Genomic DNA, 16291 nt, shown 5'->3' with positions numbered 1-16291 from the left:
AAGTAAAAGTAAGCTAATAAATGCAACACTCGGAGCGATTCTAAAGAACCCTACAGCTGTGAGCTCTGCCATTCATTATGACTGCAATTCTACCGGGTGGCACATGAAAAACCGAACCATCTCTGACTCCAACGTCGACGTACGTTTCTTAGCCCGCACACAAAACGAAAGATATGTGATACAAAACTCCAACTGCAATTGTGTGAAGGAGCCATGTGCAATAACACACACGTTTCTCCTCGTCGTCGTCGTCATCCTTCAGTTCTTGGACACGTCATTCTGTACGGCTTCATTTGTAGCGAGTCCAACACACGTTGACAAGACCTGCGCAAAACATTCACTTGTTGTGCCAAGGAGTTTGTGGAGCGATTTGTGTGCGTTTTCAAAGCGACTCTCCTTCCTGATTTACTGGACTTTAGTTCTCCATGTAATGGATGTCTGTCATCAGTGGAGAGGATTTCCAGTTTCTTTACATTGCCTGCCCTCCGACACACACACACACACACACACACAGAAGTCAAATCATCTCCATCAGCCCCAATAACTTTAGCTGCATACTTCGTAATCTGCTGGAGCTTTTCTGAGTTTTGGTTTGTCAGACGACTAAACCAGGCAATGAAACTGAAAGTGACCACAGACTGGATGAGACTGCGACAGAAGGACAACATGAGCTCCTTGTCGACTTTAAATAGTTTATGGAGGTTGCATGTAGAGAATCATTTTTTTGATATTTGTATTCCAGTTTAGATTGTCATCGAGGTTAGTTCCTAAGTATTTCTATTCAGTCACGATTTCTACCTCCTCTCCCACAACTACAAGAGGTGAACATACAGATTTCTGTCTCTTAAAATCAATCAAATAGCATTTCTTTGGTCTTTTTTACATTCAGAGTGAGAGAGTTTAGTTTTTATTGCACCAGTTCACCACCCAGTCCACTTGATTTAGATGGTGGCTTTCATCCTCCCCAGATATGCGTCCTATGAGGCTGGTGTCATCGGCATACTTGATAATGGAGCAGCGGTCATTGTCCTGTCTCAGGTCACAATACTGCTCTTTGCTGGTAGGTTTATGCCAGGAAACTCCTGTGCCAAAATGTCCTGCGTTTCCTTTAAAGAACCGGTAGACGCCTCCACTATTCCAATCCTCTGTTGCAGAGAATACATCTTCTGGATCTCTTTCACGCACTTCTCTAGCCACTGGCTCACAGCTTCCTTACTAAAGGCACAGTTGTGGCTGTTGAACCCCCGTCGTGACAACGAGGCTCCGCGATTGCGACGGCACCCACCTGTATAATAGCGGTTCGGTTTATCGTGCGCCACCCTATATAACACACACACACACACACACACACACACACAGAACTAAGTGCCATGAAGCTTCGTTAACACATGGTTTGCATCCATCTGTCCAGACTGACATGATAATGGAGGACTTTAATAAACGCCAGTCAGTGCTTTGCTGCTGGCTCACACATTACACAGTTTAATGAATATAAACATTTATTAGAACTCAAACCTGTGGTCATATGAAACTAATAAAGGCAGACCGTTACCTTCAGGGCTAACAAGCAGCCAGCCCCCCATTAACCTGACCGCCTTTACCTGCCACAGTCGCCAAGCCCACCAGAAAGCCAGCCACTCAAGTGCAAATCTGTCCTCACCCGTCATGATTGTAGGACGCCAAGACGACGCTGGGACTCGAGTAAGCATTGCTGGTGACCCACGTGCAGTGAACGGCAAACATCATCAGCAGCATCAGCATCAACATGGTGACAATGCTTTTAATGTTGGGCCCCAGTCCTTCTTCCGTCTTCTCCTGCTCAGACACGTGCTTCCTTACTTTGCCAGCCTATCAAAGACGAGAGCAGCTTGTCAAGACAAACGGGACATAAAATGTTTCCCAATCACAAAAAAAAGAAAACACACAAAACTTTTTGCAAATTCAGAAAGAAAAGCCAACTATAATAAGCAAACAGAGCAAAGAATTACAACCCTCAGAAATGCTATTTATTTATAATGACAATAATGATTGTTTTACCGCAGTGTACAGAAGGCCAAGGGCACTGAAAGTGAGAAGCAAACCTGCGGTGACTTTGACGTAAGAAACAAGGAGAGGTCAGCAGAAGGCGAAGTCGTCGTCATCCTCAGTTTCACATCCATTTTTCTTCTCTCGGGTAAATCAGCCTCTCCAATTCCCTCTTACCCTTTACTCGTCACCCCCATTACCTCGACCCAAGTGACCAGGGGTTAGCATCAAGTGACCACCGCCTCTCATGTCATAAAAGATCTACTCCAATACACCCTCAGCCTGAACAACTGGGACACTCCACCAGGATACGGCTGATCAAAGGTCAAAAGCAAGCAGACGGAAGGCGATTTGCACATCTGACCTTTAAGTCCCTTCATCCATCCATCCATCCATGCATCTTCCAAACCCGCTTATCCTGAGCGAGTTTGTGAGGAAGCTGGAGCGGAGTCCACTTGGTTCAGTTTATTCTTGTATGTCGCTCTTCAGCGAGTGTGGGCGACGAGTTCTCAGGTAGAAGTACAAGTACAAAGACAGCCATTTGTTTCAACACACAGACAAGTGATGAACATAAAGGGAGATCAGCACCATCCAAATCCTCTTGTGTGATGTCATCTCCTGCTCAATTCTGCGCTGTTCTTGTCAGATTTCTACTGTATTGAGGATCACTTGTCTTCTGTTCTGTGGATTGTGTCGTATTGACCCCCAGCCTACCTGGTAAGGGGTCTCTCTCTGAACTGCCTTTCACAGGGTCCCTCCTATTGTTTTTTGGGAGTTTTCTTCTGGTCTTTAAAGGCTGGGGGGCTGTCAAAAGGCAGGCTCTGTTAAAGTCCACTGTGGCACTCCTTGTGTGATTTTGGGCTATACAACAAATACATTTTATTGTAATTGTTTCTGTCCATTAATTAAATGTTAAACTATGGCCTATCCCAGCAAGCAGCAGGCACAAGTACAGGGCGCCAGCCCATCGCCAGGTGAATACACAGGCGCGGGAGGAAACCTGAGCATCCAAAGGAACCCCATGTGGAAAAGGGTGACAACCTGCCAATTCTACATAAACTTGAACTGCCAAATACAAGATCTAGCAGTCCACCGAACACTAAATTAAAATAAAACTGGTCACATGTCTGCCAGAATGATAAATGAAGGACTAAATATCACACAACCGGTTAGCAAAGTGCAAGACGACATGCAAAATACCCAACATGCACCTCTCCATCATGTAGCGCACAGAACGTTAAACTCGCCCCCTCTACTTCTTTTGGTTTATGTCCGGGTCTTTCATGCCATCTTCTCCTCTGTTCCCCCCCCTCCTGAAGTCAGTAATACCAGCTGTAATTCGTCTTCCACTTGTCAGGCATGTGTCATTGGCCAAACACTGTAAGGCAAGAGGCTGATGGGCTTCAGGAGCTTCAAGGCACAATCCAAGTGCTCTAGGGGGCTGCTGCTTTTTACAGCTGGTAATCCTGCCCCCTCAAACAGGCCTAGACCACCCGGGGAACGTGTCGCTCACAGGTCTGGACCCGGGGTGCTGCAGTATTTCTAAAACGCACACAAAAGCTCCCATTCGGCTACGTTTCTGGTCCATTTCGCGGGTGTAGGATTGAACTACTAAACCAGTGACCAGAGACTTGTGCAGTTTTCAAGTAATGCAAAGGTCAGACATCTTGTAGTCCATTACATCTTCTACTAACTAACTAGGCCACAAATATTCATTGTCAGTATCAGTCATGTAGTGAAGTCTGCAGACCACACACTCTGATTGTGGCGGTGTGGAGCCCACTCTCGTATTTGTGCATCTCCACAGCTCCACTACATTGGTATGGTTTGGGTCAGACTGCTGCGAGAGATGTTTCACAACTCGTGACGAAGGGACAGGGAAACCACAAACAGCCAACACAACGTATGAGAGGAGGAGGTATGGGGACACGAGAGAAGTTCAAATCCTCCGCCTCAAAGTCAGATGGTGCAACCGATGATGACATGTTCAGTCCAAGCTGGCAGGAAACTGGACTCCCAGCACCCCCACCACCAAATTACAAAGCAGCAAACATCACAAACTCCCAAAATAAAGACAGAGAGAGAATTCAAAGAGTTTAGTCACAAATCCTCAGGCGTCCTGCACTCCGGCTCTGCTGTTGCCTTTTACTGCAAGTTCAGGAAGGCACTGGGACATCTCGTCAGGTCAGAGAGCCTGCACTGGTACAGCATGATGCCGCACCCACCACACGACGAAACACCTCGGGATCCTGGTTGGCAAACTCCACCAGGCAGACATGCAATCCAGTCCCATCCTACAGAAATGACTGTCTGTCTGCCGCAGTCAGATGTTATGTGGGTGTCCCCTTGGCCTGGTCCAGCCACTCGGGTCCTCCACGATGCAAGCCGGATCACCCTCAGGATCTCTCATCACATGGCCTTAGTGCCGTAACTGGCGCTCCCTCACCATGCAGGTCATGTGCCTGATTCGAGACTCCATGAGCAACACAAAGTCAAACCAGCGGTGCCCAAGGACCCTCAGGGAGACCAGTCCTCATCTCAGGTCACTGGATAGCGTCCATGTCTCACAAACAGGAAGCACCAGGGCTCTAAATACTTGGACCTTCGTCCGTTCGTAGAGATATCGGGAGCGTCACACCCCCCTTTTCCAGCGACCCCATGACCCCCCTAGTGCGTCTACGGACTTCATAGTAAAAGTCACTAGAGACATGAATGTCACTGTCGAGGCAAGTTAACCTCTCAATGACGAGGTCGACACTCTCTCTGCAGACAATGTCCAATGGTAGGACTTTAAAATGCGGCCCTCCAACTTGCTGGGAAATCGTGAGGGTTGATGGCAGGACTGGCACTCCAGCCACCACAAAAAAACTTTCACACAGCTCTGAGATGACAGACAGGACTCCTTTCTGCTCTCCGCGGGGTCAGCACTGCTGCTGCCGCCCATAGGAAGGCTGCTCTCATTATGAATGGGATGGGGAAAGCCCTTTGGGAACCCCATTCCTGGAGGAGTCAAAAGCGTCGGAGAGCCAATGGGATTAGGCCTGCTGGGATCAGAACTGGTGTGGTGCGGAGGGGTCACCCGCTGCACGGCAGCACTCGGGTCCCAATTTGAGGCGGCCCATCCCGGTAGGCGCCTGGAACGTCTTGTCACACCTCATTACTGGAAGTAAATGTGAGAAGTGAAAGTTCCCTGCTGAGAGAGTGCGGCCATGCAACTGCAGAACCGTTTTAGAGTGAAAGACTCCCACAGACTTGTAAATGAACCTATGAATTAAAAATGACAACACTGGGGGCAGCACTTTGTCTCCTTAATACAGCCTGAAAGGTAGGGGGCACTGCAGAGCCTTACCACATCACTACACCTACCTGACAGACATCTCCGTGTCTCCCCCTCTCCCACCTTTATACTCCAATGACCACTAGTGGTGGTCCGGGTGTCTCCCCCTCTCCCACCTTTATACTCCAATTACCACTAGTGGTGGTCCGGGTTCAAATCTCATCCGGAGGTCACCAGATCTGTGACCGGTTACAAAAAGCACCAGACTGACTCGCTAGCCTAGAGCTCCACCTAGTGGCCACGTGTGCCTGATGCTTCACGGAGTCAAAATGAAACCCTGGGTGGCTGCAGATCTGTGCTTCAATAGTAACGGTTGCTGCCGCTGATGAAACGGGGTACGTTTCCTCGATTTAATTGGACTCACATTTTAATGGTTTCATTCTTCATAAATCAGCAGCCAAACAATCACGAGACGCAAGGATCAGAAAGTCCAACAAACTTAACCAAAGCCCCAGATAAACGTTCTGCTTCTCAGATTTGCACCAGTTCTTGTGTTGTCATTGCCAGCAGTGCCCTGCTTCCACTCTTCGTCCTGGCCAGACCCTTATGATAAAGACAATGACGGTTGGCAGGTTTCCTTTTTTAATTTTTGGTGAATGTGACCAAAGGCCTTGTGCCATCCCTACCCACTACAAGACCATCTGACCCAGTGGCCTAGCATGTGCATGCCTTTTGTGTAATGAAAGCTGGCATAGCAAAGTGAAGACCTTTACCTTATCGTACAAGTTTCCGGAATTCCTTTTGTCATCCTCATCACTACTGTCCTCTGTTGGTGGGTTTTCCCGTTTCAAATCGTCTCCCAAGTAATGTTCAAAAACGTTTGAAAATGCAATGGCTGACAGCATGCAGACAACGGGGGTCAAGGTGAGCATCAGACGGACCATCACTCCAGCAAAGTATACGGCGCTGATTGCATATAAGGCCACTGCAAAAGAAAAGCAGAGAAACGCTCATCAGTGTGGTGGAAAACAAAGCATTTAGGCTTTGGCTTCGAAGCCAAAGTCAGCGGCTTTCTGAAATAAGAGAGTCAAAAGCACGGGGTGGAGGTCAGAACAACAGGCCGGGGCTGAATGCTCATCAACAAGGACCGGGGACAGGCCTCCTCTGCGGACTTGGACCACCATTTATATGTAATGTGACACCTAGTGGCTTTAATTCAACCTTTTTAATTATGACAATGACAGCTGCTGCGGTGGGCTGGCGCCCTGCCCGGGGTTTGTTTCCTGCCTTGCACCCTGTGTTGGCTGGGATTGGCCCAAGCAGACCTCCGTGACCCTGTAGTTAGGACACAGCGGGATGGATAATGGATGGATGGATGGAAAATGACAGCTGACGGAGAACAAGAGCATACGCCATCTAACATGAGCAGAATGTAACGCGTCTCCAGTAGTTCTCATTACTCAATCTGCACAGTGCAGACATTCTCAACAAGCCGACACTTGAAACTGACTTACAATCCAAGTCAATCGGGCACAGCTCTCCTGCACCGAGTGGGAAGAAGGCTGGCGAGCCCCCAAAACCAGCGTTGGTAACCCGTCATTCCTTTTCTTTGCCTCTCCTTACAAGTCTACCATCAAAAACAAAGCTTTCCAGAACACTCTTATATAAAGATGGCTCACAGAAGCGTCAGACGCCTGCAAGCTTTTTGTCCGTTGCAGCAGTTCTTTAATTGAGCGCCACGTGTATGGCGACTCTCAAATCTCACTTCACCTGCTGTGCATGCAAAGGAAGCAGCTGCTGCCGCTGACATTTACTTTAATGACTTGTTGGACTTTGCTGTTCATTTAACCCTCTCTCAGCAGGGAGGTAAAGATCGCCAGTCAAGCATTTTTAGTCACTCCTAAGAGCCTTGTCACACTTTAATTAAAATGTCCTAACTGCACTAGAGCTCTACTGTCACCAGAACGTCTCTCAAGCCGGCTGGCTGCTCTGCTGGCATATGGTACCTGAAATTCAGGCCACCTCTGTTACATTTAACAGAGAAGGGAAACTCCACCCATAGCCCCGCCCCCTATACGAGGCCCCGCCCCAACCCTTCCCTTTGCCTACTGTTTGAGGCTCCGCCCCTAGCCCTTCCTATCCATAACTTGTGCCACTCAAGCCCAACTACTGAGCAGTCGCACGCGGGGAGGACAATAAGGCGGCAGTGCTTGGATTGGCGCCATTGCCCCAGCGTTACGTACTGCTGTGCCACTATAAAATGTGGCATTCAGTTCTTTGATTATCGTAATTTAAATGCAATCTGACCATTTCCTTTCTTTGCACTTTTAATCAAAATAGAGAAGCGGTCTCCTGTCTAAGCACACCAACTCTTTTTACCTTGAGTTCCAATTTTTTTTTTTTTTTAAATGAATCTTGAGTCCGTCTTTATTGTATTTATTTTCTTATGTTAGCTTGGCATGGAAAAGTTCATTTTTACCCAAATAAATGAACCTAGTGAAAAGGTGAGATAAGGTCCACAGGAGTGAAATCTGACAGACCTGATCCATAAGCAGGTATGGCGGACAGAGCAGAGCCTATTCACCCGCCCTACACTCACAGCTGCAGCCGCTGCCATCTGGTCACAGGTTCAAATTTCTAAGGATCACAAGTGAATGGCTAAGCTGCTCTGCAATAAACGCCCACTGGTTTAACATGTGAGCTGAACTCGGTCGGCTCAGTCGTTGGTTAGTCTCGACATACAATACTACTGTACGTGTGGTCTAATCTCACAAGCATTACGTGTTAATGTGCCAGCTCAGTTCTTTGTGCAAAGATCAGTTTGATGGCTGAGCACTGGTCTGCTGCGTCCTAGATGTGAGGTTGCACTCTCTCTGTAAAACCCTGAGGGCAAGGCAGACTTCCCTCTTAGGAAACTCAACATGTCTGAAATGACCTGGTAACTTCTAGCCTGCCTCCGCCGTTTCACCTTCTAGTTCTTCTCCCCGCTCTTTGATGACGGATTAGAATAATCAACTTGCTGTATTCACTTATGGTGTCGTCACCCATTGTCTGTTAACCAATCCGGATTTGGACTACACAAATGGCGCCAACTGTCCTCCCAGGTGGCACAGTGGTAGTGCTGCTGCTTTGCAGTAAGGAGACTGTGGAAGATTGTGGGTTTGCTTCCCGGTTCCTCCCTGTGCGGGTAGTGCTTTGAGTACTGAGAAAGGCGCTATATAAATGTAATGAATTATTATTATTATTAACTGCCGGCCAAGGTTGATATTACGGCTGAGGGAGTGAGGGAGGCGCTTTCAGAGCAGCGCACAGGGTGGTGAGGTGAAGCACGGCGGACCAGAGTAGGTGTAAGATTTTTATTTGTAAAATGGTGTGGATCAGCGCAAGAGAGTGAGGAGTGGCTGTGGAGTGCAATTTGGGGAATTGGACCGATTCACTTACTCAACCGTCCGTCATCAGTGCTCTGCGCATCCTCGTGTGCAACTGCACTCCCGAGAGGACTGAGATGGAAAGAAAGAAAGAAAGAAAGAAAGAGGGAGGACAATTGAGTGGACTCCAACTAGGAAGAGCAGAACTGGGCTGGAGCCCACGCAGATGGACGGAGGCGAGCAGTCGGGGAAGCAAAGATGATCATGGGCATAAGGAGGGAGTCCTAATGTGGACAGACCACATTCATGGGGGGTCTCGGCTCAGCGGTGCATGACCGAGAAGTGGGACTGTGATTTGATCCTCCGTTTATCCATGTTGTGCCATTAACTCACTCGATTTGACTTCCTGCACAGCACTGCTTCACTTTACTGTCTTTGACTGAATAAAAGCACTGGGCACTCCTGTGGTGTCCTCACTTGTCACAGTCCACCCTCTGTCATGACTATCGATGGCACCCAGGTAGAAGTAGAGCTTTACAACATTTTCATGTAAACTGCTTCTTGTCGTCATTCGTAATCAGAAGATCAACTCGTTAATCACAAGGAAACACGTTTTACATCCTGGCGAATAAATCTTCTTAGAAAGAAAACAAAAATTAAACTATGCCAATAATGAAAGCTGCTCAAAAATCATTTAATCCTCGACTAAATATCTGTGTCACCTCAGTGCTTACAGGCTCAGTGTCTGTCACCACCATGCCAAATATAGGGTGGCCCAGATCTAATCATGCAATTTTCATTACGCTATAACATATTAAGTTTATTACATAGCCAATCACCCAAAAAGTCCTGGACCATCGAGAAGTGTGTGAACGGACGACATGAAGAATCGTCTTCGCGCCAAACTGGAATCGTCCCCACACAAATCAACGTCATCCAGATGATCTGGACCACCCTGTACACAAGGCTTGTGCCCTGAAATCCGACTTTGTTCAGCCAAGTAGTTGTGGTGACCACAAATCAATTCTAAAGGACAGTCCACTTGAGAGACGTTGTTTTCTTGAATTAGGAAAGTGCTTTGCTCATCTGTGCAGACAGAAAGAGGCCTAACATGCATAAAGATGGGGACAACCAGAAAACAACTCACCAAAGACTCGTTCATCGTTGATATTCTTAATGCAAAACCAAAGGCCGGCTGGGAAAGTGCAGACCAAGATATGGAGGTCAAAGAAGAAGGAAACCCACGTGGTGGGCTGATGCTCCGACACCGAAGCAATGATTGGGATGTGAACCTTTGCATACCTTCAAAATAAAACAAGTGGGCATCAGGAGAGACGCATAGAGCTTTGTGTTAAACAAGCAGAATGTAAGAAATCAAAGACCATGAAGCTCCAGGGCTGCCCCATCGTCACCTTGCTCTAGTATGCCAACTCTTCTGTGGCCACTGCTCAGGGAAAGGCCTGGCAGAACGACTGCAGCACATGACGGGTACATTAAATGTGGCAGAAACACCTCGGATGCTGGCAATTTCATTTGGTGAAGCCAACATCCAGTTCAGTTCATGTTTGTGTAGCCCTCTTCACAGAAGGCAACTTCACATGACATTCTCCTACTTGTTTAAGCCAATTCAGGGCCACTGGGGACGGCTGTAGATGACATGACACTGTCACTCTGGCTTGAGCAAACTGCAAGGGCCTCAATTCACTTTTCAAGAGATGAAGATTTTTTTTCCCCTCATCCGTCACTACAAGCTTAAGTAACAGAAAAACAAACGAACTGTTTGTATTTAGTATTAGTCACCTGGGGTGGTGAAATGGCATAATGGTTAGCATTGCGGCCTCACAGAGCCAACCATGTCTGTGTGTGCTTTCTACCTAAAAACCACCCCAAAAGAGGTGCATGCTGGGTTAATAGACACTGTAACATTGTACCCTGTGTGTGTGCCCCCTCGGATGGGCCGGGAAGCAGGAGCTCATCAGAGAAGAAGATGCAGCCCTGGAAAAGCCTGAATTGGGTTAAACAGGCGGCTTGAGAATGGAATGAATTAAGAAGAGCAGCTGCCAGTCTCCCTATTCAAGTCAAGTGAAGCTCGTCACCACGCTTGCTTCATTTGTTTTTAGTTCATTAATGTCACTGAAAAATGATGCAAAATACAAGGAGATGGCAGTCTACAAATCACACCTGCATCAAACTAAAAGGACGTGCATGAACTAGAAGCACTTCAGAGGACATTGTGCACGGCGAGTGCTTACATACCCGGTGTCCCACAACGAATAAAATCTGCCGCTCCATGGTGCGATGTATCCTTGTAAAGAACAAAAGAAAAAAACAAAAAGTGAGATCATCACTAGTGAACAAAGAGCAGAGCAGATGAGCAAACAGATTTCATTTCAGACGTCATTCCAGCAGGTCAGCTCGCAACCCTACACAGCAAGCAGCGCTCCGCTCTACCGCTGGAGACATTCAAGCATTTCAGCGGCGACTTTTTGAAAAGCCTCCAGAGAGTGTGACGCGAGGACAGAGATGGCACACCTGTGTGTCTCTTATTTCTCAAAAGGGACAGCAAACAGGATTTATGAATGTCACCCGAAGTGCAGTTACTCTGCTAGGCATCGAAATGACAAAAAAACATTTTAGACACAAATAGTTTTACAGGGTGGGTTAAAAAAACAAAAATCCTATCCCCCAAAATGATGGCTTCTCATCCCTTAACAGTCAAAGCAGAAACTTTCACCTTTAAAGTTCATAACCTGCCATAAAATGACAAACATGCAAGGAGCAGATACAGAAAGAGACACCGGGGGGTCCTAGCGTGTGGATGGCTGCCAGAAAGCTAAAAATAAAAGTGTCGCCAAGCCCCTCCTGTGCTGCCCGCCTCTGCTCTGTCCCGTTGGCAGGTGAGCCTTCATCCAGTGCGCTCTGCTCTGGATGTCATTAAGGACATTCTCTGTGCTTTTCTCCATTTTCCAGTCCCTGCCACTGCGCAGGTGATGACAGGGGCCTGGTTTGGTCTCGACAGGACGCCAGTCTCGTGTCCTCAAAGCACGGACTCTCATTTCTCACATTCTGAGGAGTCCTTTAGGTCCAGGCGGGCTTTACAACTCGTAATCCTGGTTGACAAAAGATGCTGATGAGGAGAGGTGTGAAGGAATTGAAGGCGGCCTGGGATTACGAGTTACAATTACAAAGCCCCGGTTAGAGGAGTGTGGCAGTGATGGTTAGCCTTCTGGAAGTTTCTGCCTTCTCTACACTGGCACTCAGCTAGGGTGTCCATTGGGATCTTGGTCACCTCTTTTACTGAGGCCCGGACAGCTGCAGGAAGAGTCGAGGTTGTTCCAAACGTCTTCCATTTTATAATGTTGGAGGCCACTGAGCTCTTGGGAACCTTCAGTGCTGCGGCCTGCCCCTCGACACCATCCTGTCTGTAAGCCCTGCAGGGAATTCCTTTACCCTCATGGCTTGGCTCACCTGTGGGCCTTTCTATAGACAGACACGTGTGGCCCTTTCCTAATCCGTCCAGTCAAATGAATCGAGTGCAGATGGACTCCAAGCGAGGAGTAGAAACATCGCAGTGATGATTAAAACAACGGGATGCCAAAGCCAAGGGTGTGAATACTCGTGTCAATGTGACACTTCAGCTTCATTTTTAGTAAACTGGTTAAAAAAAAAAAAACCTCCAAAATTCTGTTTGCGCTCTGCCTTTCTAGATGAATTGAGACGTGCAGCCGAACAAAGAGCAGGGGGTCTAAGCACTTTCTGAAGACCCCGCACATGGGCCGTTCTGATTGGACAGCTGACCTGGGTACGAGTCGGCTCATGTAGGCCAAGGCATTCGACGGCTAACAATTCCCAGAGGTTTACCCTGCAGCACTGCCAGGTCGAGATCCTTGAGATGACACTGACCCATAAAAGACGGGGGGCCATCTGCATCGGCACACAAACAATTCTTTATTTAGAAAAAAATGCCGTGTGAAGATCCACAAGTCTTCGTGACTTTAAAATACAGTTTTAAGGTATGAGAAAAAAAAAATAACAATCGTGTCCTGACTGGCCAGACGGTTCACAGCTCATCAATGTACTGTGCAATACGAGCCAAAGCGACGACCATCAGTCCAGTTTCACACCAAGGAAACACAAAGCAATCCTCTTTAAAGGCGCCTTCTGGACTTGGCAGTTTTCATGTCATTCGTAAGCGTAACTCCATCCTATAAACCATCACTTGTGAATTGTTTACATCACAATAGCAGAAATCAAAGTCTTACCTGTGTAGGTTAAATAAATGACAGTCAAGAATACGACGCCAGCGGCCATCGAAACTCCAAGGAAAAACAGCGTCTGGAATTCCTGCTTGGTGAGCCGATCTTTGAGATACTGCAGGAAGGCATACGCTTGGAGGAGTGCAAACACACCTGGATGAGAAAGAGACAGACAGACAGACAGACAGACTTGTCACATCACCGTGCTTTCAAACGCCATTCAGGGTCACCTGTAAAGAACACAAGCAGCAGCAGAATGTCCCCTCCATCTAAATGGCCGCCTGCCCGTCAGAGTCACAGGAAGAACTGCTGACAGAGGTGACGAGACTCAGCCCGGGAACACGGGGGCGTCCACTCCAAATGGAACATGTGACACACTCGTTACTCCAGAGGGTTACTCCCTTTGTAAAGACGTTTCCTTCAGCTGGCACCTGGACCACATGCAGGCTTGTCAAGCGGGTGATGAGCTCCTGGTTAGCCTTGCCTACAGGTTGCTATGCATACGCCATCTTGGATCAGTATCTCGATTCTAAGCTTCCATTTCCATCGCCTCTAGCCTGTGAATACCACCTTGGACTGCTGCCTTGGTCCTTGCAGGTTTCAAGCAAGTGGTGTTAAGTGGAGTGGGACGGAGAACAAACAAACGACCAGGATGAGAAGAGATTCATCCAAGGTGGAGAGGACCTACAGGAGAACACAGCCCAACCTGCAGTGTTAATGCTGTGGCCAAGACCATTCTATGGGGAGTCACTGAGGTGTCCATCACCCTCCGACACCAATCACCGATGCCACCTGGACGGGCCAATCAGGGCCAGTGAGGCCTTGTCGTGGGCCCACAGGCTTTCCAAAACCCAGAAGCCGATTTCTGCCTTTAGCAACAATTCCACCGTTTTTGAGACAACTACCCTGGGGTGGGGACGCCTCTGTCCCATTAGTGACAAGGTTTATTTCAAAGCCAAACGTAACGTAACTCCTTTTGTGGAAGTTTTTATTACAAACAAATAAACATGACAGGTGGCGCAGATTGTGGCACGTTTTATCAAATTGTCCCCATAACAAGCAAACAGTGAGGTCACACAGCAGGTTTCATGGCTCATGCTGTCCCGTAAATCAGCTCAGACTGCAAACTACGACAAATTTCACTTTCAAGCCAAATGATGAAGGGGAGCCTGAAAACCGGAGAGGCCGTTTGCTGGCATTGCTTCAAAAACAAAAACAGGGGTTGACGTTTCAAACACAATCCCCCCCGTCGCTTTATCTTAGTTAACGCCCTTCTTCCTCATCATCATCACCACCACCACATTTAGTAATCATTTTTAGAACTTGTAGCTTTTCACGCAGTTGTTACTTGCCGGCTGCTGCCTGTTTAAATATAAATTTGCACCATTTGTCCAAATAAACGACGTGTGCTGCTGGATGTGCACGTATTCTGCCGTTCGTAGTCAGTTGATTTATACGTGAACAAAAGTGGTGCTAAGAGGGCATCTGAAAAGCTGACCCTCTTATTTCCACGTATTTAAAGGGTCAATGCAAATCAATGATGGAGAATGTAAGTAATACAAAGAGACACACTGCCACAAAGAAATGGAGAGAATGTCAAATGAACAACCAGGAGAAAACGTCACAATAAACTCCGAGTCACTTGGTTATTATGCTGCTGCTAATAAGACGTCCGTCTCAACGAGAGGGGCTTACGAGATACGCGCCGTTACATTTGATGACTAAATGGCCACGACGTGAGGTTCAGAGAGTCCGGCGGTCGTGTCCGACATGTGTAATAAATTCAGACGTTTCCAAGGACACTTGTACCGACTAGAGAGTCACTTTCAATGATCATGGCAGGGGTAGTTTTGCCAATTTTACAGGCACCTTGTGGTGGGCTCTTTGTCCCATTCAAATTCAGCCAATCAGGGTGGGCCAACCACTGTAGAAAAAAAATCCCAAAGTCCTCAAAGACAAGCAGACCGGTGGGCACTTTGGAGGTAATTACTAGTAGGCATCACAGTCTAAAAGGCCGGCTGAGCTGCTTAGTTTTAATCAAAATGCACTGGAACTGCTTAATAACGCGCACCACAATAATACTTTACTCAACAAACACTGGTGGGTAAACCGTTTACCAGCCCTGTCAAACAAAGCTGCAATGAGCCTGCACGGCGGCCCTGACAACTGCACTGCCTTATCTCGTCACCCTCGAGACGTCAGATTACACGACCAGTCAGTGCAGGGGATGACCAGTTACACGAGTCCAGGCAAACGTGTCAGCACTTTAGCATTTCCAAAGTATAGGGAGCTTACTTACAGAGTGCCAATGCCCTAACAAGGCCTTTCCGGGTATTTGATCGTGGCAGGGTCCGCAGGTGACCCCGTTGTCCCTTTCAGATGCCTTACTACGCACACCAGAACTGAACGCCCCAAATCCCATCTCCAGCCCGTGTACAGGACCTGATCCCCTGCTGAATCTGCACGTCTCTCATTTTTAATGGTAGTTTCATTTTAATGGAGAGAGACGGGACATCAACCAAGAATCCAGGAAGTAAAAAAAAACCACTCAACATCAAAGTGATAAATTGATTTGCATGTCATTAAGAGAAATGAGGATTTGATCCTCTACAGCGCAGCCAGAATTCTGGTTCCCACAGATTACAATCAATCAATCAATCAGATACTCCTGATCAACCAACACGTGATGTGTATGAAGCCCACCTGTCCACAGAATCCATTTCTCCCATTCCACCATGGGCGAGACCAAAGAGCTGTCAAAGGACGTCATGGACAAGGCTGGAGTGGACTACAAGACCATCAGCAAGACGTTTGGCGAGACTATTCGGAAATGGCAGAAATATAAAATGCCCGTCAGTCGCCCTCAGTCTGGAGCTCCAAGCAAGATCTTGCCTCATGGGGTGGTGAGGATGATCATGGCAAAGGTGAGGGATCAGCCCAAAAATACATGCTTATTAATGCTCTGAAGGCAGCTGGGACCACCACTGGTAACCCACTATGCCATAATGGATTGAAATCTGGCAGCGCCCACAAGGTCCCCCTGCTCAGGAAGTCACAGGTACAGGCCCGTCTTAAGTTTGCCAGTGAACATCCAGGCCTGACGAGTACATGTGCCCTCTAGTTTACTCTTACCAGCCTGGTCACTCTCAGGTTTGACTTCTTTATTAATCAAGCTAAGATTTCCAATTGTGTCCAAAATAAAAGATGGCAAAATAATACAACCCGACTAATAAGCAGGTGACCTTCACGTGCTAAGCTACCAGGTGGCTCACCATCTTAGTATGCCGATTGGCCTCTGGTCTGATGGGGCCCGGCAGAAACAGACAGCGTGGCCGTCCGCACAGAGCGGCAGGAGGCATTGAGCT

At 47.7% G+C, this 16291-nt stretch overlaps 1 protein-coding gene across 1 annotated transcript in view; it reads right to left on the bottom strand.

Moving 5' to 3' along the window:
* The window catches only part of stt3b (STT3 oligosaccharyltransferase complex catalytic subunit B), a 95321-nt gene that overhangs the window by 13545 nt on the left and 65485 nt on the right, over positions 1 to 16291 (bottom strand). Inside the window, exons 7-11 of the mRNA XM_039737171.1 lie at positions 12933 to 13079; positions 10927 to 10975; positions 9818 to 9972; positions 6076 to 6287; positions 1661 to 1848 (exon numbers count right to left, since the gene is read on the bottom strand). Of these exons, the coding sequence (XP_039593105.1) occupies positions 1661 to 1848; positions 6076 to 6287; positions 9818 to 9972; positions 10927 to 10975; positions 12933 to 13079 (751 nt within the window). The remainder of the gene's footprint in view (positions 1 to 1660; positions 1849 to 6075; positions 6288 to 9817; positions 9973 to 10926; positions 10976 to 12932; positions 13080 to 16291) is intronic.

This window comes from Polypterus senegalus, chromosome 15 (genome assembly GCF_016835505.1).
Source record: "Polypterus senegalus isolate Bchr_013 chromosome 15, ASM1683550v1, whole genome shotgun sequence".
Taxonomy (NCBI): domain Eukaryota; kingdom Metazoa; phylum Chordata; class Cladistia; order Polypteriformes; family Polypteridae; genus Polypterus; species Polypterus senegalus.
This window is presented reverse-complemented; position numbering and strand designations above follow the sequence as displayed.